Raw genomic sequence first — 26,731 nt, 5'->3', positions numbered from 1 at the left:
AGTATCGAAAGGGAACTAGTTTTTTCACGTTTTATAAGGAAATGTTTTCAGGACATGAAATGTTGTTATATTTGGAATTGAATTAAAATAAATCATAAAATTGAATGAATGTACCTTTTATTCGCCTTTTTTCTTAATTTTGTAGTAAAATAGAAGTTGCTATAAATTAACTTGCTTAGTACATTGAACTTAAATATACTATGTGTAATAACTACAAAGTAATTAATATTACAAAACATTTTAAGTTAAATTAACTTTTTTTAAGTTCAGAATTTTTTTTAGGGCAACCAGTTTCCTCAAATTTTTTAAGTAAATTCAACTTATCCGGGCTAACAGTGTATTTGAACTTGCTTTTATTTTGCACATTTGAGACCACTTCTTCTACCAAGCTGTTCTAAGTATGATTATGCTGATGTTTTTCTCCATATAACCAAGGAAAATCTTCTCTGCAATGCCGATGCCCATCCCACCGAACACTACTGCCTTGGAACTGACCTCCATTGCAAACAACATCAAAACACAGATCCTCACAGGTGTGGGCATCGATTTATTTTCTCTATTATCCTTGCTTCCTCCTATTTCAAATCACCAAATTGACTACAGTGACTTTTCAGTTACCTTAAAAAATTCAGCCCATAATCCATCCCACATCAGTTCATTATCTTCATTCTTCATTGCAGTCAGTCACTATAGCAAATTCACTTTTATTCCCCACAGGAGGCCGGAGCTGAATGATTATCTTGCAACAATTGCAGCGCTCTTGTTATCTTATGGAGGAACTCGCTTTTACACATACCACAAGCTGTTTTCAGCAAAATGCATCGTCCGTGTTGCCCTACTGGGGCGCACTAGACACAGATGTCCACAACAGAGTGTTCCTTGGCTGCCGCAATATTTCCTGTGGTGTTTGCAGATCAGTTGCCCAAATCCACCACAGCTTGTCCTCTGATTTACCCTTCAATTCCCTCTTGCCCAGATTCATCCCAGGCAAAATCAAATAGCTACATCACACAGCCAGCAAACAAGAGGAACTTAAATGCACAATGGTGATAAACTAAAAGACAAACAGCTGGGATGATTGGTGTTAGTGTCCATGGTAACAGATGAGCGGTGGAAACTCACACAAAGGAACATGTGATGAATGAAAACTAACTAAAAGTCCATGATAACTAAGACAAACTAAACATAACTGTGACAGTACTACCCCCTCCGGCAAGGTGCGACCTCGCTCCATGACAGAACAACAAAGGGAGGTATGGAGGGGGTTTTGGAGATGGTGAGAAGCTGAAGTGAAAGGATGGTGATTGGAGGACAACAAAATCCCTGAAGCGAAGATGTTGGATGCCTGATGGCACAGACCCAGAGCTCATCAGTGGCGACAGCCCATGGCAGAGGCGAGGGAGGGAGGAGCCAAAATGGTGTTGTGGTGGCTGACGGCATCTGGGGGACGACGGACGGAGACTGGGACAATGGATCCATAGGCGAGTGTCGGAGGCGAAGCCGGTGTGACGGAGAACAGAGGTGAAGTTGAAGGGAAGGAGGAATCCGCTGCAGCCATAGGGATGGAGGAATGGAGGGATGGAGCGCAGCGGATGGTCCATGGCAGAAGTAGAGTGACGACTGACCAAGGGGGAGCTGGTGGGATGAGGGAACCCAGAGTAGCCACCAGGCCGAGGGTCGCAGGTGAAGCAGGTGGAGATATTGTTGAATAAAGTTGTTATTTTTTTTTGTTTTTGCACACAAAAAGTATTCTTGTCGCTTCATAAAATTAAGGTTGAACCATTGCAGTCATGTTGACTGTTTTAACAATGTGTTTCCTTGTACCTTTCTGGACCTTAAAAGTAGTTGATTATATAGAGTGCCCCAGGGATGACGCGTTTTTGTAGGCAAAACCCAGAAGCAAGTTAGCATTTTAGGACTTCCGGTTCCAACGCCGTAAAGTCTATGGGTTTTTTGAATGGGTTTTTGGTAAATCGCCTGAAATAAGGTCTGTGGTTAACAAAGCCTCTAAATACTTTCACGTTTTGATCTATGACATAAAACACACCAGTTATAACCCACTTGTGATTTTTTAAACTTTTACTGTGTCTTCAAATCGGCGGTTGCTAACAAATTGCTAAAAGGGACTACTTCCTTTGGCGGGGACTTTAGACGTCATCATTAAAAACAGGACATTTGGACAGCATTTCTCATGAAAAAGTGGATAAGTATTCATACACAGCGCAGATCATAATCAGTGAGCATGTTTTTAAATAGAGTTGTTTTCTAAATAAAGTTTGAGGACGCTTGGTGGTGACGACGTTGATCCGCGACCATGGTGTGCTGTAGTCTGTTTATAGCCTACTGTTAGCCTTTTATATCTGACGACTTTATTTAGGCTTCAAAATCTATAAATGTTGTGTTAACTTGTAAAGATTGTCTTGATAGACAAAACGTGTAAGTGTCATAACCCTTTGTTAAACACGGAGCTTATTTTCTGCGATTTTCCAAAAGTCTATGGGAAAAATGAATAGGCTTTCAATCGAGGGAACCTGTGCGATGCTAACTTCCGGGTTGGCCTACAAAAACGCGTCATCCCTGGGGCACTCTATTGCTGTATATGGATGAGTCATATACCTCTCGGAGCAAAAATCAAAAACATTGTTTAATCCCTGTTGTCCGTGCCCCTTTTACAACAAAATACAATCCATTTTCTGAAAGCCACTGTTGTAAAATGGTTTTACAAATAAATATCCAAAATCATAATAAACGTATAAGGCTTGCAAGTGGTTTAGAAGATAAATGGAGTCTTAAAAATGTCTTAATTTGTGTTTGTCTCAACAATCTAATTAAAAAAGTTGAACCAGGCTTCAAAATCTGTCCTTTTGACATGTTATGGATATTCAACTTTTTTTTTTTTTTTTTTTTTTTATTTGCTTTCCAGAAATTTAGGCTGCTGGTACCAGAGGCAGACCCAACCCTAACCCCAGTACCTTATTATTCAGAGTTGATATTCCTATAAACCACCCGTTGAAACCTCTTCTTGACCTCTCTCAACTCCATTTTTTTTTTAATCTTTATTCTCCATTCTTCCATTCTTCTAGAACTCTCCAATCTTACTTAACATGGAGATGTTTTAAGTCATTTCACTTCACATACAACCTGCCTTACAGGTTTATCAGTGCTAGATACAAATTTATCAGTGCTAGATAGGGAAACCTTACTTCATCAAACAAAGACAGATCAAATGAAAAAAGGCCATTTCATTTACATTTTGAATCTCCTATCTCCAATTCAGAAGTACCAATTCCTTTTAGCCTACTTACATTTCAGAAGCACACAGGCTAAATTCCCATCCCGCTCTTCACAGATGATCCCAACCACACCGTTATGAGTTTCTGATTCCAAAAACACATCATCCATTTTGATTCAAACCGGCATCCCAGCAGATCACTTTTCAAGCCATTCATTTCACATAGGTGCAGCAACCACAGTTACTCAAAATGCCTCTCTCAGCAGCAGATTCAAGCACTCGGCCGCTGGTCATCAGAGGCTTTCAAGTGCTATATTAGATCCAATCGCTTCCATATCAAAGAAGTTTAACGAACCTTTATAAGCTAAATTCTTTAGCTAAGTTTGTTCTTATACACTCAAAATCTACAGGCTTGCCGTATATCCGCTTCAATTAAACATTTTTTTTTTTTTTTACTTCATTGCCGCAGCATTGTTTTCCCACATGCTCCCGCAGGAGCCCATCTCACTGCCACAGGAGTTCTGTTCTGTTTCTCCATCTAACCTTGCCTTCACTGCCGCAGCAGTACCATACTGGCATACCGGACACTTTCCCGGTGGGCCGACGTGCTTTTTGGGGCCGACGATCGCCGACCGCAAAAAAAAAAAAAAAAATCCTACTTAAAAAAATAGTAGGACCCCCCTATCTGAGTGCTGATCCCCTCCCCCCCCCAAAAAAAAAATATAATTAATAACCACGCTAAGTATCGTGCATAAATTATATAAACTTAAAATAATTATGTTAGTAAAGCAATATAAACGCAAACGGGCGTTTTAAGTTTAGAAACATTGTGAGTCACCCCTCCCTTGCCTCTCAGTGGTTTGGTCCACCGCGCGCGTCACACTCGCTTGTGTTGGTGTAGATTCTGTAGAAGTCCGGCGGCGCCGGCGGGAGAGAACAGTTCTACAGACAGACGAGTTCCAGTAAGTCGGCTGTCAAGGCTATTTTATTCAAAAACATCAGATGAAGTGAATATTTTCTCTTTAATGCTGACGGTGATGAGTAATTAGTCATAACAACAACAACAAAAAAGATGATAACTGATGTTTTTTTTTTTTTTTTTTCCCGTGAGTCCGCTATTTTAGCGATTATAATGTTACCTAGCTTGTTTACATAGCTTGTTGGATATATGTCACCCACACCAACAACAATTAACATTGTGATAATTATGTAAACTGTAATAAGGCTAATAGATTTACTGTTGTGTGTTGGGTTATGCTCAGTGTGTAGGCTATTCATTTTGGTGACTTGGTTGTAAACAACTAAAAAAAAAAATAAATACATTTTATAAATATATAAATGCCAGGGCCGAACTTTGGTCCCAGTCCATCCCTGATCCACTCCCTCAGGAGCTCCACTTCATCTAACCTTCCATCACTGCTGCAGCAATGATGTCCCCTCTGTTTGTCCGTCTAACTGCCGCTGCAGTGATTTCCCCTCCGCTACCACAGGAGCTTCATTCTTCCATGTAACCTTGCCTTTACTGCTGCAGCAGTGGTATCTCCTCTGCTCTCGGAGGAGTGCGCCCCATGCACGACCGTCCCCAGCCAACTACTGCCGAGGCTTACCTATCTGATGCTATGAGTATCAAACACCCGTTCAATGATGTGAGAGCTATCCTGTTGTAACCTACTGTGATGTAAGGATGCACACGACACAGGTTACCTTGAACGAATATATTTAATTTAGGGGGAAACGCAAAAACGAATACAGAATGGCGCAGCATCTCTGTCCAACTCTGTGTGAATGCAGGACTCAGGGGAAACCCCAAACATGGGTCTTAAAGGAACATACACCCAGACCGTACTACTACTGGCTGCTGTCCCACATTGGTTTTGCTCTTTTTGGGGGGTTTACTCTGGGTTCAGGCAAAATATGATCTCGGAGCCCTCTCCTCGGACAGCATGCCAAATACGCATAATCTTTACTCTGTTCGATTATTTGTAAGTGTGAACTCGTGGAATCAATATATTGATTTAGAATTTGCAAACATGCATTCATTATCCCCTGAATTTAGAGTGTTCCTGTTGCATGTGAATAATTAAAGTGTTTGTTTGTTAAGTCAAGGAGGTTTTTAAAACAAAAATGATCAAAATTACACATAGTAATGTTTAAAATTACTCTTAACAAAGTGTGATTAATGCTTTCATGCTATCATTTTGGTAAATGTTTACGTAAGCTTGAGAATGTTAAAAGAAAGTTCTACTGATGATACTGTGAGAATGTTTTGTTTGTAACTTTGAGAGAAGTAATTGTAGAATGTTCTGAGAATGTTCCTTGTTAGCTGGGATACATATATAATACAAAAACTATTGCACATATGCCAGAACACAAAGCCATGTTGCAGTAAACAGGGAAAAGACTTGTGGGTAAAATGTGGAGGTTCTGGAAGGACAGATTATTCAGTGGTTGGAATAACTAAATGCAACACACCATGCTTTCCTCGTTAAAATTCAATGAGTTCCTGATGAGACCACATTAAGGCTGCTTTGTGAAAAAAATAAATTCATTGAGCTGGACAGATTCCCATTTTGTTTACAAATGGTCACCAGTGAGGTGTTGCTCTCAGTGCCAATGACTTAACTCTTTGGTGGAAAAAAACACAGTGCTAGTTACATTCTGCTCAGTTCATTGGACAATGAACAACTGCTGTGTACATGTCACATAAATATCTTATCTGCAATAATCAGCTGCTACTAAATTTTAGGGTCATCAACGGTCATAATTACTTTAATTAAAGGCACTAATTTCACAACATCTCATCTGATTAAAGGATAAATCCACTGAAGTTAACAGTGGAAGATTTGTTGTAATTTAAACAGTGATTCACAATTAGATGAACTGAAATGACAGTTGATATGTCTGGCACTCATTTTAGCTAGCATGGCTGTGAAATTTTGTTTATGTGAGGGTTTATATGTGCTGATGTTAAACAGGGTGTCCCAAGTGCCCTGTTTAGCATCATGTTGAGTAGCATGCAAAAAGAAAGATGAGAGCCCCCAGGCTAGTGCTGGACAAATGTCTCTGCCCATGCATGAAGTCACAGAGCCACCGCAACACATGTTTCAATGTCTGGTGAATGTCATGCATCAGCTGACCTAATTTCTTCTACTTTACTCGTTCTTTGTGCCGAAGGCCCCAGAGCCATGGGTGAAAAACTATTGTGGTTTTAATTTGTAAGTCTTATAATTATGCTGTTTAATTTATAGATCATAGTGATTATTTACATTTATTTTCCCACAGCAAGCAGCACTGTATGTAAATATAATGGATTAAAACAGATTTTTGAAAGAAATTAAAAAGACAAACTAATTGTGGGGGTCTGTTTATTTATTTACTGAAGCATGTATACTTTTTTAAAAGTTTGTCCCATTTATACTGAATTAAACACAACAAAAAAAAAATCCTACAGGGATATTGAAGCACTTATTCTGAAGAAGGAAATAAAACAACAAACCAGCTGAATATGATTTACAGATGAAAATATGTTTCAGCGGTAAAATACAGAAGAAGAAAAAGTGTGTTCTTTGGTGGCATGAGGTCTGTAATTATAAACAGATGGATGTCAAAATGGCTTTGAGCTCCAGCATACCCTTCCAGTCACAAACTCGTTCCCCATATTTATTAAGATGTTCTGACATGGATTTGGTAAAGACTCAGTTTGCGGTGTTCCTCTCTGGAAAGTAAAACCTTTTCGATATGATTGCCTCCTGCTAATAACCCTCCTCTCTTTTTATGATAAGCCCATTTATTCAGCTATCCTATCCAAATCCTGTTTGATTTGAATTTGAATTTTTGCATTTAACATTGTTTAATCCCTGTTGTGCCCCTTTTATAACAAAATACAATCCATTTTCTGAAAGCCACTGTTGTAAGATGGTTTTCAAATAAATATCCGAAATCATAATAAACTTATAAGGCTTGCAAGTGGTTTAGAAGATAAATGGAGTCATATTGTTGTGCAGTTCCTCCATTTGGCTCAAATTCGAAAATGTCATAAGTGGTTTAATGCATGCTGTCATATTTGGATTATAAACAGACATTAAAATGAGAGCTAGGCAATATCAGATCTGAGCTGATTTACTCGAACACAAGCTGGAAATCGTGTGTGAGGTTAGATGATGATATCATTGCTGTGCAGAAAAGTGGGGTCAGCTATAGACTAGAGTAGTTAGTTATCAGTTGCAATGTTACTACCGTCATGGGACAGGCTCCTAAATGGTCTTTCAGAGGCAATGGGATTTTCTCTGCTTTCCTTGGCTTTGAGCTGTGAAAGAAAAGTAACAGCATGTTTGTTTTACTGCTCCTCACTTTTTCCTCTTTTCTCCTCCATGCAAATCAATCTGTCATTCCTGCCGGCTGCTGGAGAGAACATTGTGAATGTCTAAATGTCCATCTTTTACTTTTTGGCAGACTTTCTGAAGGCCTGCTGTGCAGTGTGGTGGATATATTGTCTCTTTATCCTGAGAAGCCCTGGAGATGCTATGGTGGTCTACAAAAAAAGACTGAATTGCTATGCCCAATTAAATATGAATATTTTAAATATTGTCTCCTACTAAGATCAACTTAAAATACATCACCCAAATCAGCTTGAGGGTGCTGAGACCTCTTCGTAAGATTCATCTGACTTCACATTCAAGGGTTTTATAAGCATGAACGTTCAACTGTTATAATTTCCTTTTCACTATAGAGTTACTTTTTCCTACTCCCACACAGCTCCCACATAAACTAGTTGTTTATTTATAAACATAATGGTTGCTATGATCCACCTTGGCAATCAATGTGACATAGACAGAGTTGGCTATAATTAATTTGTAATTTGGGTCTAGTTTAAACGACAAAATTAAAGATTTACAGAGCAGCCAACCCCCAAAAGGCACAAGGATGACACTCTGCTTCATCTCATTTATAGTGTCTTGACAAGCCTTAACAAAGACACAAATTAAGCAACCAATTCAAGTCCAGTTGAGTCTTGAGAGACGAGCAATAAAGCAGAATCGGTCTCTCTCTGATAAAGTAGTCTGCTTTCTCCCTTCTGAGTGATTATGGAGTGTGAACATGTTTTATAACTTGACGTGTCACGTGTAAAGAGTATCTCTTAGCCTAAATCAACAGGAGTGTAAGAAAGGGAACGACTATTTCCTTCTCTCTCTCTGTTTCCTCATCCCAACATAAAAGTTCAAGCTATCTGTAAATGTTAGTCATTGGCTTTGCAACACATGCAGACAAGCACTCACAGGTTGGTGTAAAATGTGGAAATGCGGTATACAGTCTTGTGAATTCCCCAGGAGGTGTCAGGACAACATTATCTTAAATGAGGATAGTCTTGAATGGGATAAGTTGTGAGTAAATGAAATGGCATGCAAAATTCCATTTTAACAGAACATAGAGGCTACTTTGGAATTCACTTTAATTAGTACTGATGCGATTTGTTGAGTAACTTAATTAAGAATTTTTATTTTTCACACATGGGTGTGGAACTCTACGGCAGGAGACAAAGACCTCCCATTATGCATCATCACATTCCTGCATTTAGCCATCTATTCTCCTTTAAATCAGAAAAAGTTGCTGTTTAGGTGCTGCAGTTAGTATAAGATTAGACCTTTCGTGTACCCGAATGCGCATTTTACTGATAAGGATCTCCATTGTGGCTGAGGAAACCACTTTGCATAAGGTCCAATGGGCACTCAATACAACTACCACTGTTTTGCTTTGTTAGTTTAAATGTTATGTTAAGAGGCCTACTGTTGGGTCACTTTTCCACTCACAGCCATTCAATTAGCATTCATGCAGGCATCTCCCAGTGTGATATTAGCTTGATCAAGTCCTTTTCCCTCTATACCAGAGGCTATACAAACAGAAAAGGCATTCATTTATTCAGCTTAAGAGACTCTGTAAACTCCCAGACCGGCCAGCCAGCCGGCCAAAAAATTCTTTGGAAAGGTGCTTGCTGAAAAATGCTTCAGTTGAGGGCTGTTGAGGGATTCACGTTGTTCCTTCCGATAAGCCAGCACTCCCTTTTCCTGACACTATTGCTTTTTTAGCCTTATATCTTTCACCCTCATGTAGACCATGTCATGTTGTTTAGTTTAGCATATATGAAATGCAATCTCAGTTGACATGTTTAACCAAATTCATATAAACATATAGTCTTTCATGATAAAAGACCTTATGCATAAGTGTGTTTGTGGAAATGTTATATACTGTAAATTAAGGTCTCTAAAAGCCGATGGTGATTCTCTAGGTAAATGGAACCACGTCAAAAATATTCAAACTCACATATACAAAGACAGAGCATGCTACACGTCATCATATTTCTAATTTTAGCAAACTATTTTGAACAACTGTTTATTATATTTGTCTTTATCAAGTTTTCCTTAGTTACTTAGCCTACTGAAATATATAAATATGAATCATAAGCCAGCATATTTGATCAAATATATTAGATCAAACTTGATCTAATCAAAATCAAGAGTGTCATCATTTAGACAAATTTTACTTGATTGCAGAAATTGTTATAATGATAATCTTCGATGGTATGGGCATGACAGGTTTTTTTTTTTTTTTTTTAATCTCAAAATTGTAACTGAACCTAGGTGTAAGTTGTAAAGCCTGAAATAATTGCCTGAAAATAAAAAAATATTTTATTTTTAAATGGAACAGTTCTTTGAACTTAGACAAAAACAAACAAACAAACAAACAAAAAACTATTTAGGACAGTTATGACCAAAAATATATGACCGGTAAGAGGATATAATGTCTTACTTAGATGATATTTCATCTTGAAATATTACTAACAATATAAATGTCATTTATATGTTTACTTTATAAAATCATTAAAGAATTTACAGGAAAAAAGAAAGGAAAAAAGTACCACAGCCTAAAGGTGGACATCTGTAGAACTGTACTTTTTACTTATTAAAAAGTAGGCTGTTTTGGTCATGCTGATCATTTAGAAGTGTTCATCCATCAAATATAATACAATTTATGGTTAATTAAATGAAATAATGTATATTTACTATTGTTGTAGAATCCAACAATTGCAATTTCTAATTATTGTCACCCTAATTGCTATTGATTAAATCATCTTTTGTAAATAAACTGGGAAAAGAAAGATAACCTTGCGTTTTAATAGACACACCATTCCAGTGGCATCTATCCAAATCAGCTTCCTAATTTTCTACACAGAAAGACTAAGATGAGGAGACATTTCGCGTGTATTCTGCATGGTACTTTTTTTTCTTCTTTTTTTTCACGAGCAAGTAAAACGGTGACCATTATAATGTCCGTGTTGCTTTAAATTGTCCTGACAACGGGAGTTGGTGGTAATGAGCTCTGAGCTATCTTCAGACTTCATTATCTCACCAATGTGATTAGCAAAACAACTGCGCAGAGGAGAGCTAACATGTGATGGGCGATTTCACACCTCACATTCTAACTTAATTTGGCTCGTTGAAATACAAATGAGACCATGAACACAGAGCAAATAATGTCTTATGACATTGAATGCTCCTTAAAACGTTCACGATTTGTAGAGAAATCGTCTATATGATATTAGTATTACAGCTAACGTAGGTAACGTTTTAAAGAGACTTTCACGCTAGTTTCGTGGTAATGCGTGGATGTTTTACTCTGCAGGTAATGGCTTTTGCCGGCTTTTCAGAATATGGTAAATGTAGTTATCACAAGTGTAAAGTGAGTAAATCCTCATGCATTTCAATGCCTCGAATAATGTTATCGAAATGAAGTTATTAAGGATCTGTTTCCACAGAGGGTGAGTGAGAGAAACGCGCGCGGGCGGGGATATTGGCTCATTCATTGGGTCATTGAATACTTTGATTGACACGTGAGAAGCAAAAGGTGCGGAAAGTTTCCTATTGGTCGCCGAGGCGGTCTCAGCCTCCCCTGGTCTCGAGCGCAGCGCATTTCAAGCAACTCAGCCGTGTGAGTCAGCAACAGCTACAAGGCTTCAGAGGTGGAGTTTCTACAGATTCAATACTTTGACTTCGGAGTCTTATAAAATTTAGAGGTATTTGGCTCTCCCTCCCCATTTTCTAGACAAAGAGGACTTCATTTCATTCAAGGCTCACCGCTTTTGGGGGCTGCATTGACTGGGGATCCTGACCAGGAGTTCACAATGAAGTCCCTTGCATCTTTGTTCCTTTGCTGGACCATCATCTTGATAATGTCACTGGTCTCATTGGGCCAGACATCTGAGTATGTGTACGATACCTGGAAGTCAGAGATATACAACGGCGGTCGTATCTACGACAAGCCTCCCCAGTGTGTGGACATCCCAGATGACCTGAGGCTCTGTCATAATGTGGGCTACAACCAGATGCTGCTGCCCAACTTGCTAGAGCATGAGACTATGGCTGAGGTCAAGCAACAAGCGGGGAGCTGGGTGCCCCTGGTGCACAAGAACTGCCACCCGGGCACACAGGTATTCCTCTGCTCCCTTTTTGCCCCCGTGTGCCTGGAAAGGCCCATCTACCCATGCCGCTGGCTCTGCGAAAATGTTCGTGACGGCTGCACCCCCATCATGGAAGCATTTGGGTTTCCCTGGCCTGAGATGCTCACCTGCGATAAGTTTCCTCAAGATGATGTGTGCATCAGTGCGCCCAATGCCACAGAGTCATCCCAGCCCACGGGTAAGTCCAAATGATTTATTATGATTTAAACTTTAGATTTGGTTCAGAAACTTTCAACTTTATCATTTTTATCAAGTGTAATCTCATTAAATCCTGAAGATAAATGTGTAGCTAATCAAAAAACATGTCAAAAAATATATATTAGAATGCATATTTTGACATACAAAGAAATAATTCAAAAAAAGTTTTGCTTTTTTTTTTTTTTTTTTTTTTTTTTTTTACATATGTATCTTTCAGCGATGGCACATTTTATCTTGTACTGCAAGGTTATACTGACTGTTTCAATGTATACTTGTATACATTTAGTATTATTTTACCCACTTTACAACCTTTCACCTTTTGCTGTGCGTGAGAAGCAACACCTGAACTTCTTAAAGGCAGTTGCAATGTTATTTCAGGGACTGGTGTCCATTTGGGGGTATTCATCTAGAGTTATCACACCTTTTGTTGCCTCTTGGGCTCTCGATACATTGTGTCTGATTTTGACAAATGATTCCGTTTTTGGAACATTTTAGTTTTAGCAACATTTTTGGTAACATGGTTATTAAAAAAACATCTGTAGAGGACACGGGGATGTGACTTCTTGGTAAAGTTTGAAAGATGAATAACTGAAGTTTTTGCTTGTTTAACAGCTGGTAGCAATTGATTTCAGGGTGTTAGTTGAGTTCCAGGACAACACTGGGATGTGTTCCAACAACAGACCATTACATATCTATTTATTTGGTGTTATTTCTCAACTGCAGCACCTATTTTTTTGGAATAGATCAGAATTTTTCAGAATATTGCAGTTTGTCTGCAAAAAAAAGACACTGAAGGCAAGCAGCAAACATGACTTGAATTACTGTATTTATGAATAACCCTATTATTTCTGTAAATTTAATGCTATTTTAAGGCAAAACTTTTGCCAGGATTCCCTGCTGTGCCTGTTAACACATTTTTTTTTCATAAGGTAATGCAGCAGGATAGTACTCTTAGTTCAGACAGAGAGAGAGAGATTTGAACAGCTGCTTTTATTTACTGGTGGCACCTAAGCAGAAAATTTTAATTTTCAATGGTTAAAAAATAAATAAATACATTTCCACTCTCTTAGAGACTCTTGTTAAAAACCTCCCCTGTAATTTAAAGCAAATTTATCTTGTAGTCATGTGGAGTATTTTACCAGGTAAGTCAGGGCATCTGGCACTAGTCAAACTTTCCCTATGGAAACACTTGAGCCCTATAGTTGTACGTCTCAGACAAGGGAAAGTACAAACTAGCTTATGTAGATGGCTCATAAATTACAAGGGAATTTCCATTTCCAAAGTTGCATAATGGTTTATGAACAGACTGTGTGCCAGAACGATGTACCAAACTGAGAGAAGATACTTCTGTGACTTCAGCCATCTGCCCTAGCCTGCTGTTAGTGACGCACAGTACTGAGTGTGAGAACACTAGCATGGTGGCTTGGAAGCTGGAATACCAGAGAATTTAAATTAATAAGCACCCCATAGAGATCCTGTCAGCTGTTATCACATGCTGTCAGCATCACGGTCAAATGAACCCAAAGCCACAGATAAATTAGACCCTCCCTCGCATATCGACCCACTGTCAAGCTTCAAGCAGTGCCGGGTAAAAGACAAGAAAGGACTTCCTATTCTCTACAAGGGGTTAAGTCTAACCATTTGTCCACTATTTTCTTGTGATTCCATGGCAATAATGCCTGTGGAGAAAGTAACACTCAACAAGAGCCACTGAAATTTGAACTCTGTTTTATCTTTCGCAGGGCAGTTTAAGTTTACAGCTGATGTCATCATCCAAAAATGCAGCGTTGCTTTAAACTTCTAGTTTTTGCACAATTTTGATCCACTGGCAGCTTCTAAGTGGGTGATAATATACATTACGCTAAAAAGTTGGGACATAAAAATGTTTACCTTTGGAATTCCTTGCCAACAGCTGTCTTTACAAGCTCTTTTCACCAGAGTGCAATTTCAACAATAATCTGTTAAATAGATACGACTGAAAAAAACAACTACCAGTTACCAGTTAACTTCCAAATAATTAAATCAAAGTCTAGTATAAATGAAAACAGACAGAAGGTTTATCCTGTTGAAAAATAAATCAAAATGACAATTTGCTTGAATATGAATAGATTTGAATTCAAAATCTTAAAAGGGACTATGAGAGTTTACATTCAAGGGTTAATTTCTCCGTTTCCATGACTATAGGGAGGCATTCATGGAACAATAGTTGTTCTAATTACAGTCAGCCCCAGTTATCGGGGTGTTGTCCCGTGCCTCCTTTTTCTAACCTGCGTAACTTGTAACAATAGTTTATATACAAATGTAAATAACACAATCATATTTGTTTACTTCAAATTACCATGTGACGGGCAAAGAAAGAAACAGGCAAACTTTTTTTTATGTATACCCCAAAAGTTTTGAATTTAATCTTTTAGTGCTATGAGAAGAGCAGAGCAAAACACAAAAGGATTCTAACAATTCAAAGCACAGGATAAATTTCAGGCCCTTTCAAAAAATAGAAGAAAGCCAGGAAGAAATTCCCACAGCTTTTCTGATAAGTAGATAATTAGAGAAAGTTAAAGAAGTTTGAATTCTCTTGTTTTTTGGAAGAAAATTGCACTGTGATTGGTTCCCCACTGTTTAAAGCCAGTTGCAAACTTGCCAGAAAGTCATGCACAATAAAATTGGAACAAAACACCAAAGTAGATAAAAGGGGGGGAAACATTTGGTCACAATTGTTTTTTGACACCAATGGCAAATTTCTCTAACATTTCACTGACAGCATGTCCTCTGTTTTAGGATACTCTCCAGTTTGTCCTCCTTGTGACAATGAAATGAAAACGGATGTGATTCTGGATCACATGTGTGCCAGTGAATTTGGTAAGAACACCAATACATACACTAAACATGCCTACAGACAGAAAAAACACACACATTCATGCTATTTTGCACTCACACACTGAACATGCCAAGACTGCAGCCCATCTTCCCCTCTCATCTTCTGCATTCTGGAAATGGAGTAGGCATGCAAGACAGCCAAGACTGATATATATTAGTTTGAAAGAACAGCCAAAACCACACAGTCCTGAACCAGAACTACTCACCTATTCCTTCAGCTTCCCCAGCAGCCTCATACAGATGCTTAAAGATTAATGTTTTTGCTCATCTTAAATTTAGTTCTCATGGTCTTATGTTAGAATAATGAGGGAAAACTTTATTCTTTCAGGAGGGAAAACCATAGCAATACATTTATTTTATAATGACTTGCTCGCTGCTATATTGAATCTTTCAGTTAAGTTTAGCTTAAAGATGAGGTCCAACATCACCAGTGTTTAGTCATCATGTTGAGTCATAACTTTCTTTAGCCATAAATGTCGAGTGCCAGAATGATATTTTATTTCATGGCCATTAACACTGCTTTTGGGACAGATTCAAGCACTTTTAGAAACACACTGGATCGAGATTTTGTTATTTTGCACATATTTGGCTGTCTTGACTGCCAAATCCACTTTTAATAGAACAATGCAATGGTTTTAAACACTTAAAACAGCAGCAGCAGAATGTTTTAACCCTTGTAAATCTATGTCATGGTTTGGATTACCCTTTGAGAGGCCACAACTGTTTAACTAATGAATTGAGGTAATTCACAGAGGCCCTAAAGTCTTTATTTGGCTGTTATTAACAGCTCTAAATTGGGATGTTTGCTCTCCTGTCTGGATGTGACAACAGCCCAGGGGTTGACCTCTGGGCAGAGTCTGACAAAGTCTGAGTTTACTCTTTGGTCATTGGGGTAAATTGGAGTACACATTACACCCTGATCATTTCCATCAGATTCCTTCTCTCTCTATCAATTTATAGGGTCACTAATATTTTTTAAAGAAATTCATACTTTTATTCAGCAATGATGCATTAAATTGATCAAACAACATTTATAATACTACAAAAGTTTCTATATCAAACAATTCTGTTCTCTTATACTTTCAAAGAATTCTGAAAGAAATGTGTCTTGTATTTTATAATTTCAACATTGATAGTAATAAGAAATGTTTTTTGAGCAGCAAATCTGCATATTAGAATAATTTCTTAAAGATCATGTGACACTGAAGACTGGAGTAATGGCTGCTGAAAATTCAGCATTGCCATCATATAAATAAATTACATTTTTAAATATATAAAAATAGAAAGCAGTTATTTTAAATTGTAATAATATTTCATATTGCTACATTTTTTTATTGCATTTCTGATCAAATAAATGCAGCCTCAAAAAATGTAATTTGAATGGTAGTATGCATTATAGAGAGTGTGTGTATATTAGTATTAATAGGAGTAGGACATTGATACATTGGCGGTCTTTATTATCTACTGTTATGAAAGGTGGGTTTAATTATTCGATTTTCAGTGTGACTGAACATTTAGATTTGAGGATGGTTAACAACAATGACTTTTAAATGAGCCTATAACTGCAGCCATTAAGGCCAATCACAGCAGGAGTTACCTCAACAAAAGGAGAGCAGTGTGAGAGTGACTTCCTGCTTCCCTCTGAAGAAGAAAACAAAAGCTGGTTTTGGTTAGCCTCTGACAAAACCATAAAGTTTCATTTAGTGTTTGAAATGGGTAAGCTATCTCTGGAAAGCTGCCGCCGTTCTCTGGTCAGCTTTATGTATACCAACTCCACTGACACTCTCTCTGTGACCTCGGTACTAAATTTCCAATCCAGGATATTGAAAAATACAGACTGTGAAAGAAAACAGGGTTCATGCTGTGGAGTATTGATTTAAAGTAGATGTAAGGAATAGAATAGTGTCTCCCTCCAGCTTAAATGTCTATTTTTGTCTTCTTAAACCTTACGAACAGCCCCGGAATACTCCTATTAAACATCAATTTCCGTCCAGATTTTGAATAGCAGATATTTGAAGTATTGATGGAGTTTTATTGCCACCCCAGCTTTGCTTTTCTACCTTTCGTGTCCGACAAAACAGAACAGCATTAGCACACTTTAGTTGGCTGTCTATCCTGTGGTCAGTGATGCATGCAGCTTTCCTGTAGTAAAACTGTATGGTGTAGTAGCACTATTTTAACTGGAGCTCACCCCGAGCCACAGGTGCCATGTTTGTGAATTGTTTCAGCCCAAACTCTCCCTACTGGGTTTATGGCATCGTTACATCTGGCTGCGGACATGTCTCCAAAATGACAGAGGAAGCGAGGTCAAAGATCAGGGACAAAGGTTAAAAGGTTTTTTAAAGCAATATTTATCACAGAAGAAATGTGAATACTTTCACTGTTTTTATCAAAATGATTAATTTCATTTTGGAAAGAACACTGATTGTGACCGCACGATTTCTGAGATATGCTCTCTTTGTTTATATCTCATTTATCAAATATTTACCAAAGCTTTCAAGCATGAAGTACTTATTTGGACCATCTGAGACTGAAACATTATCTTCTTGGGTTTGTGTTTAGAATATGATCTACCGCACGTGCTCGGAAATGTGAACATTATTATGGCTGCTTCATGTTTTTGTGGTATGCGATATAGATGCAGCATCTATGTGGAATCTTTGAGCACAATATTTTGCTCATCCTCACATGGTTCAGTAAACTAGTTCTGCTTATGTAGATCTGTGAATACTAATGGTATGCTAGTCAACACCCCCTTGTTTACTCGTATTGTCTTATCAGTTTGAGGGAGATTAGAAAGGCATCTCACACGGCTTGATTTATGTGACGCTTTATTGTGGCGTGCCCTTTTCAAGACACTGGATTACTGTGAACAAGAGAGACTAACCCTATTGTGATTGTTCGGAAAGTGTGGCGTTACACGTATTAACTATAAAGCCACATCTGAAAGTATTCAACTGTACCCATGTCCTTGCATTTGTAAGGATTACATTCACAAACACAAGGTGCAAAATGAGTTCACCGTGGGGTTAAAGTGGGATTTGAACTAAGATAAATTGGTTGTGGGAGGTAGGCAACACTCTTTCTTGCCTGACTTGATAATTCTTTAACCTTCAGACCATTTTATTTCATCAAACACTAAGCCCCTTTACAGACTTCAGATCAAGCTGTAATCCCTTCCATGTGCACTTATAATACGGGAAGACTTTTTTCTGCAAGAGTCATTAGAAGTGAGAAGGTGTGAGATATGAGGTTATGGGTTGTGGAACAGAAGACATTTCATCATGCAACTCTTTGAATTACAGTATGTCTTTAAGTGTTAAGAGCTCCTCTTCTGACTTAAAAGGGATTTTGATGGGGGATTTCAACTTTCCTTTGCAATGATCAAGCGTTACATTTTCATGCTTATATATAATATATATAGGTCAAGGTTCAACAGGATATGGGGAAGATTTAGTTTCATTGTGGTCTGCTCACTGACAGCCAGTGGAGACTGATCAGGTTGTTAAAGCATAATTAGCAGTAAATCTCAATATAGATGTCTGCTCATTTCCACGGGTCTTTAGAATCGGCCTGCTAATTGGACCAAATTCTTCTGAAAGTGCCTGAAGTTCACTGGTGGGTCATTGATGTTAGACAACTGAAGATGATAAGATGTTACACTCTGCATGTTTCTCCATCGTTAACCCAGAATGAGAGAAAAAAAATCACCTGCAAGGCGGAGGAACAGCCATTGAAGTTTCACTCTCTGGCAGGACCACCGTGGAGTTGACTTGTGCATAGGAAGGTTAAGGAAATGAAAAGATTAACAGGTTAAAGAGAGTTTACTGACAGATCAGATAGATTAGTCTTTGCATAGGTTTTTACCAACGGTTTTCTGTTACTTTTAGGGTTACATAGTATATTGGTACCACATGTTATTGAATTGTTGTTGTTTTTTTAAATCAGTATTGGTTAATATTAGATATTTACTTGTTCATTTTAATTACTCATTTCCCCATTTTTATATTTAAATTACCTCATTAATTACTTACTTTAAAAACACTAATAATCTTAAAATGAATATCCATTTTCATATTTTACATTATAATTTTGAAATGCCAAATTCACTTATTTAATTTAAAATGATTGTTTTTAGTTTTTATTTATATATATATATATATATATATATATATATATATATATATATATATATATATATATATATATATATATATATATATATATATATATATATATATATATATATAGCTATGGAAAAAATTAAGAGACCACTTAACATTGATTTCTGAACTTAAGTGGTCTCTTAATTTTTTCCATAGCTATATATATATTATATATAACCTTTAGGCAAAATGGTATAGACTTTTATTATCAGCTATTTATTGGTTATCAGCATAATAGGAAGATAATTATTATTTATTATTAATTATTAATAATTATTATAATTATGCATCCCTGGATACTTTTGGTGTCTGATGAATGTTGATGGTTTTCTCTAGTGGAGTAACAGTTGAATGGGGACCATTTCACTTGCAGCCAATATATCCATCTAGAAAAATTTTGACCTTTGGCTAATTGCCTTAAGCTTATAAGAGAGGTATTCAAAGGAACAAAACCTAGTATCCTGTTACAGCTGGAGGGGCAGAGGGCAGTGAAGCTGCAATTTGGGAAATTCTTGCCCCCTGGGAAAAGAATACGGCAATGAGAGAGGTTTTGGTTTGCATGGATATCGATGCTTTCTCTTGAACTTGAGTTCATGACAGAGAGACCAGTATCATTATGGCTTTGCCCTGAGACCATTGGCAAAGAAAACAGGCCTGATATTGATTACACCTACTCTTCATTTTTTTCCTCTATTCCTTCATTTCTCTTTTGCCCCCTGCATTACTTAGCAGACTAATCTCTCTTTTATGGCCTTGGACGTTTGGGAACTGTCAGCGATACCCCTTGCAACCCAAACCCTTCTTGGCCTCTTTGAACCCAGCACATGGCCTGAGGGATTAGATGACTTTGTGTAGATGTGTGAGCGCTACACAGTCCAGAACACAACGCAAGTTTAAATGAAGCTTTGGTATATCATAGACCACAACAGATGCAGTAGGTGGGAGCAGTGTTTAAAAAAACACTGTGGGGGCTTTCAGAATCTCCATGTCATTATGGCACGAAACAAAAGGGCTTAATTTGAAGAAATACAGAAAACTAATATTGACTGGCAAGATGATGTAATCTTCAGTCCCCTCTCCACCCACCGGAGAAGATAACTTTAGAAATCTGATCGCAGTTCTTTCTGTTCTCTTTATCCACAGCCATAAAGACCAAAATCAAGGAGGTCAAACGGGAGAACATGGATCGCAAGGTGATTCTGCAAAAGAGGAAAAAAACCCTAAAGCAGGGAACTTTGAAGAAAAAGGACCTGAAGAAACTCACTCTGTACCTGAAGAACGGAGCTGACTGCCCCTGCGCGCAGCTGGAAAATCTCGGAAACACATACCTTATCATGGGACGCAAGGTGGACAAACAGTACCTTCTTACCGGTATTCACAAGTGGGACAAATCCAGCAAAGAGTTCAAAAAGACCATGAAAAAACTCAAAAGCCACAAGTGCCCTGCCTATGAGAATGTCTTCAAATAAACACTCTCAAAGCTCCCACTCACTTTATGAACTTGCACATCCAGGCAACCCAAAATTTTGTTTTATTTTTCATTGTTTATATACTATATATATATATATTTCTCATGTATTTTGTAGATCAAACACTTAAGGTGTTTTGATTTTGGATCTGTGCTGTTTAAGACTGAAAAGATAATGAATGATACGGTAGACAAACTCTCCACCAAAACCAACTGATCACTTTTGTATATATCCAAATATGTATCTGTTGATAATATCTTGTGAAATAATCAGAATTCACCTGCGATTGATGGTTTCATTTTCTTTTCTAACAAAAAAAAAAAAAAAAAAAACATGACAGATTTCAAAACCATAGTTCACAATACAATTTTGAACACACTGTGAAAGTACATACCACATAAGCCATTTAGCCAAGCAGTGTGCTTTGATTACATTCTTTTCTGTGACCTGTACTGTGACCATCAAGCAATCAGTCATAAAACTTGTTTAGCAATTCTCTGTTGACTCTAATAAGAGGTCTGCTTCTCGTAAGTACTGACAAGATATATATGCATAACATTTATTGCACTGCTAAATCCATGTATATGACCAATTGAATTGCCCAGTCACATATGATTGGGTTGATAATAGATTCTGTTTGATAGATGATAGATTAATGTATACATAGGCCTATACTTTATCTGCTGTAGAAAAAAACTATTTTCTCACTAGTAAAATGATTATACAAGAACAGTATTCAACAGCATATAGCATCATATCAACAATACTGCTAAAATGTTCATTGGTACAGGACATTTTTCCATGTAATCCCACAACTTGCTACTATTATTAGTTTATAGTGCTGTTTGCATTGCAGGTGAAAGAGGCTTTATTAATGGCAAAACTTTTAACATTTTAGCCAACAGCTTTGTCTAAACCAATCATTAAAGAATGCATTTTTTCCTTAAAATGATCTTGCTGTAGTGTAGAACTCTAGTTTCAATGTTTCTCCATTCCCATTTTTTAATGTTGGCAATCATTTTGTATATAAAATTCTAGCACAAATATAAAATAAAGACTATAAAAATGTTGATGTCTTCTGCACACCATGTTATTTCCAGTCTTTATTAAACTAATAATTCAAAGTTTTAAAAAGGTTTCTTAAACATTTATGTTGTCATCTTATATTTCATACACAGAGATTTTCTGTGGTTAAAATGTATAAAACATCCTGACCTCTTTGGTTTTACCTTCACAAAATGCTTGTGTAAGTTTGCACATTGGAACATTCAGATTATTTTCTTATTGACTTTGCTTAGTTGATTTTTAGTTTATCTGTGAATTTGGTGCACTATGATGTACAGTATGAGGGATTTTTCATAATGAGGGTTATGCCATGACAGGTAGCAGCTGAAAAGTTCAGGCCAAACACACAGACTGGTACATAATTACAGAGAAAAGAGGACATGCATGCCGGCCAAGATAAATTATTCACAAAGTGAAATTACTTTTTCTTTTTTATATATATAAGAAATAGCAGTATTCATTTCTTACTGTCTGAAGTTGCATGTTTTTGAAGCATGTTAATCCTGTCTGGAATGTTGCAACAGTCTTATATCAACAATGAGCACAAGTTCAATAAACTGCAATTTCACTGCCATGTTTCAGATGATTTATGGGCCATGCTCTACGAAAAAAAAAAACAAGCCAGCTCTGGAAACGATTGCATGGATGAGTACAATAGACTGTCAGAGTTAATCAAACTGTCTACATCTTCAAATATGACTGCCAAATACAGCTAATTGTTGTTTTTATGCTCAATTTTACCTCTGTGGTGTTTTGAGAAGAATCCCAACCATAGGCATGCTTTTCTTATTTGTTTCAATATGGTTATGATATGAAATGCTACCTCTTACAAATCTCTTATGTTCCAGCTGTCAAACTGATTTCACAGAGTTGGTCTTGGTTGATGGCATATCTATACCAACTACACGGGCAAATGTATTGCACGGTTGTTGCTGACAGCGCTGTTTTAATAATGACAAATGATGTGATAAGTTTTAATGTTGGTAATGGTTCTTCACCTTTCAACATTTGTGTTCTCGGAAAATTACATTTTAATAGTCCTTGCCTTTCCTAAAACAGCATTTTGGCACAATGACTCACATTGTAAGGTAACAATAAATCACATCAACCGATCAATTAACATGTTAAATCAATCAGTGAAACAACTACATAACCTAAGATTGATTTGTGTGATGTTCAAACACAGAACTATTGTTAAAATGCCAATAAATGCAGAGTTCCTGTTAACACTGGTAAGGAAGCTAATTACTTTGGTGTGTATCTCAATAGAAAAACATAAAAGAATGAAAAAATGCAGGAATAATACCAAGACCTGTCTTCGGACATATGGTTTTAGAAAATGATCTAGTATTGCGAAATGTATTTCAGATGTGGTTTCATCCCTGTCATAGTTAAAGCAGCTGTCTTCAAAAGCCTGGAAAGAGGCAGGATGCAGCTTTGCCTTATTAGGAAACAATCTATGATTAAAACTCTCTCTCTTTCCAAAGGTCAGACAACACCTTCTGCTTTTAATTAGTGTTTGCATACTTCCAGTGGGGTTTATAAGAGTTTACAATAGTAAAACATCATTGAGATGAGTTTGAATAATAATGAAAGCTATGAAAATATGGACAAACTTCATGGTTTTGATCAAGAGAAAAGAGTGGGCAAATAAATTATGCGCACAATCCACATAACAGGTTGTGAAACGTTTAAGATTAATTCTCATCTAAATTATTAGTAGTATGTTCTGTCAATTACTGACTGAACTACCTTGTTGTTGTAGATCAGATAAGTCATTTTGGCATAGCCTACTAAAAGCTTGACACCATAAATTTGAATACACATCAATTACATTCAAAATAAGTGGTATATTGCAGCTTAATTTCTGCCATTTCTTGTTGAGTTCTTGCAACAAGGCTTACTTATATAGGCTACTTAGGTGCTTAGTCTCGGCAGTGGGCGGGACTTATGTGCAAGTGGTAATCATTTTTGATTTCAGCAAATCATTCTGGACAAGCGTAAACTACTTAAATAAATATTCATGTATCCATTAGTGACAGACACACAGCTGTTGACAATTTGCAATCTATACCAGAGGGTATTCCAAAAAGCAGGTTGACAAGCAGGTATTCCAAACAGCATGTGGAGCCCGATCACACGAAAATGCGTATCAATAGTACGAGTTTGTAATCTCGTAGAATATATATGCTAAAATGAATTTTGCCGTACTTATGGTTCGCAGTTTTTCTCGTGCATATGATACGCACTTTATGGCGTATTATACGTTAAAAAAAATGTGTACCATAAACACGCAAAACTCATTTTGGCGTATATATTCTACGAGATTACAAACTTGTACTATTGATACGCATTCTCATGTGATACCTGTTAAATTTACTCAGAGTAAACTGATAACCTCAATTTTCAGTTCCAAATACAGAGGTAACTTTCAGGTTAAGTAGCCATAGCAACGTAATCTCTGAACATAACCTGCTCCGGAGCAGGTTCAGAGGTTCTGATCCAGGGTTAGTTTGTTAACCCTGTTGTTGGGGTGTACAGAGCATGATGATGCTCCAGTGAGCATAAATTTATTTATGAATAATAAATGATGTCTAATTTATTTATCTTATTTTCTTCTCACACATCATAGATGTGCATTCAAAATGTTTTTGAATGAAAAGGGGACATTTAAAGGTGCCCTAGAACTTTTTTTTAAAAAGACGTAATATAAGTCTAAGGTGTCCCCTGAATGTGCCTGTGAAGTTTCAGCTCAAAATACCCCATAGATTTTTTTAAATTAATTTTTTTAACTGCCTATTTTCATTATAAATGAGCCGATTCAGGGCTACTGGCCCTTTAATTCTCCTGCTTCACGCCCCCAGAGCTCGCGCTTGCCTTGAACAGTGCATAAACAAAGTTAACACAGCTAATATAACCCTCAAATGGATTTTTACAAAGTGTTCGTCATGTATGCGGCATGCATGCGTCGGGTTATGTGAGTATTGTATACTGTTATATTGTTTACATTTGACTCTGAATGAATTGGAGGCTGTGCTCCGTGGCTAACGGCTAATACTACACTGTTGGAGAGATTTATAAAGAATGAAGTTGTGTTTATGCATTATACAGACTGCAAGTGTTTAAAAATTAAAATAGCGACGGCTCTTGTCTCCGTGAATACAGTAAGAAACGATGGTAACTTTAACCACATTTAACAGTATATTAGCAACATGCTAACGAAACATTTAGAAAGACAATTTACAAATATCACTAAAAATATCATGTTATCATGAATCATGTCAGTTATTATTGCTCCATCTGCCATTTTTTGCTATTGTTCTTGCTTGCTTACCTAGTCTGTTGATTCACCTGTGCAGATCCAGACGTTACTGGCTGCCCTTGTCTAATGCCTTTCATAATGTTGGGAACATGGGCTGGCATATGCAAATATTCGGGCGTACACCTCGACTGTTACGTAACCGTCAGTGTTATGTTGGGATTCGCCTGTTCTTCGGAGGTCTTTTAAACAAGTGAGATTTATATAAGAAGGAGGAAACAATGGAGTTTGAGACTCACTGTATGTCATCCAGATTTACTACATCCACCATGTTGTTACTGTCACATGACCTACCAGCGTCAGTTACATCCCTTCAACTCCATTCACAAATCCTCTCCCGTGGCCTCATGGGACAGTAAAGTGTCCATCATATGAACACTTCAGAATCTTGCCGGAAGTAGTAAGTCATCTGAGTACTTTTCGCCTACTGTTTTTCGGATACTATTCAATTCAGACTTAGTACTCTGTTCGCATACTGTTTTTCGCGTACTATATAGTAGAGAAGTATTCAATTTTGGACGCAGCATCAGTTTCCATGGTGGTGACTCATGGATTTGTTGCTTGGAATGTCTTTGTGTGGTCACCATTAACTAAATTGAAAACTTCCCTATACAATGCAAAAAACAGTACACCAAAAAAATAGTATGTCTGCACACATAGTATTTGAAAAACAGTAGGTGAAAAGTCACCTGATGACCTACTACTTCCACCGAAAAACAGTAGGCAAAAAGTACTCGGATGACTTACTACTTCCGGCAAGATTCTGAAGTGTGCATTCAATGGACACTTTACTATCCCGTGAGGCCACGGAAGAGGATTTATGAATGTCAGTGAAGCGATGCAGCGGATGCTGATAGGTCACATGACAGGAACAACTTGACGGATATATACATCTGAATTTCAAATTCAAATGTAGTACCTACTCACTACACAATTTCAGACGCAGCATGAGTTTCATACTCCGGGTTGACTGAACTTATCCTAGATGACAGTTTTGGAACTTGTACACCTCGAGTAAGCAAGATTTGGGTTAATCAACCCAGAGGTCAGGGTATATGTGACGTAAGTTATCCTTGCTTTCTGGAATACCCCCTAAGGAAAGGCATGAGCGAAACAGAAGCTTTTTTGACTATTGTAACGTTAACCACGGACATTCATCAACTCACAAATCAGTTATGGTAGACGTTTAAGCATTCTTGCTTGATGTGCGAAAACCAATGAGGTTCATTCTAGTGTGTCACGCAGCACGTTAGAGCATCTGCAAGAAACAATGAGGTTTGTTATCGCGCATCAAGCAGGTTTGGTTGAGCTTGTTTATGTTCTCTGATCAGTGATATGTGAATAAAAACATAAATTCAACCTGTTCAGCATATAAAGTGATAAAGTTTCTTTAGAAAATTAAAAAACTCTAAATTCTAAAATTCTAAACCCGCATTTCAATTCATATGGTTTCGTTTTTAAAATCTCTTTATGAACTTTTTGAAGCATCAAAGTTGTAGTTAAGTAGCTGTCAGTGGAAGGACAGAAATCACTCAGATTTTATTAAAAATATCTTCATTTGTGTTCCGAAGATGAACAAAAGTTTGGAACGACATGAGGGTGAGTAAATGATGACAGAATTTTTATTTTTGGGTAAACTAACCCTTTGAAAGGAATTTTCATGAGATAGTCTGATGATGCTCATTTAGATTCCTTACACATATTATGTTATGATTACTCTCTGTAAAATGCTTGCATCAAAGTATGCTAAGGTGCTTTGCATCTCTCAGTCACCACAATCCCCATTTTGTCTCTGACTCCTCTCTTACTTACATAGGAATTTGCTTCATAATGTCCAGGAATAGATAACAGGCAACTTCATGATTAAATAAATGCTGATAAAGCTGGAAAAAA

The 26,731-nt window shown here is 37.3% G+C and overlaps 1 protein-coding gene across 2 annotated transcripts; it reads left to right on the top strand.

Annotated features, from left to right (window-relative positions):
* The first annotated feature begins 11,216 nt into the window (after positions 1–11,216).
* Positions 11,217–22,110, top strand: sfrp1a (secreted frizzled-related protein 1a). 2 transcript variants are annotated; one of them, XM_067406443.1, is made up of 3 exons: positions 11,217–11,922; positions 14,733–14,801; positions 20,129–22,110. In XM_067406443.1, the coding sequence occupies exons 1-3, from the start codon at positions 11,409–11,411 to the stop codon at positions 20,452–20,454; spliced, it is 909 nt and encodes a 302-aa protein (XP_067262544.1). In that variant the 5' UTR covers positions 11,217–11,408; the 3' UTR covers positions 20,455–22,110. The 2 variants fall into 2 exon arrangements, with proteins under 2 accessions (XP_067262544.1, XP_067262543.1); XM_067406442.1 differs by having other exon boundaries at positions 14,721–14,801; positions 20,129–22,109.
* The last annotated feature ends 4,621 nt before the right edge of the window (positions 22,111–26,731 follow it).

This window comes from Chanodichthys erythropterus, chromosome 13 (genome assembly GCF_024489055.1).
Source record: "Chanodichthys erythropterus isolate Z2021 chromosome 13, ASM2448905v1, whole genome shotgun sequence".
In the NCBI taxonomy this organism is placed as follows: domain Eukaryota; kingdom Metazoa; phylum Chordata; class Actinopteri; order Cypriniformes; family Xenocyprididae; genus Chanodichthys; species Chanodichthys erythropterus.
The sequence above is the reverse complement of the archived record's forward strand: the minus strand, read 5'-3'. Positions and strand labels throughout refer to the sequence as shown.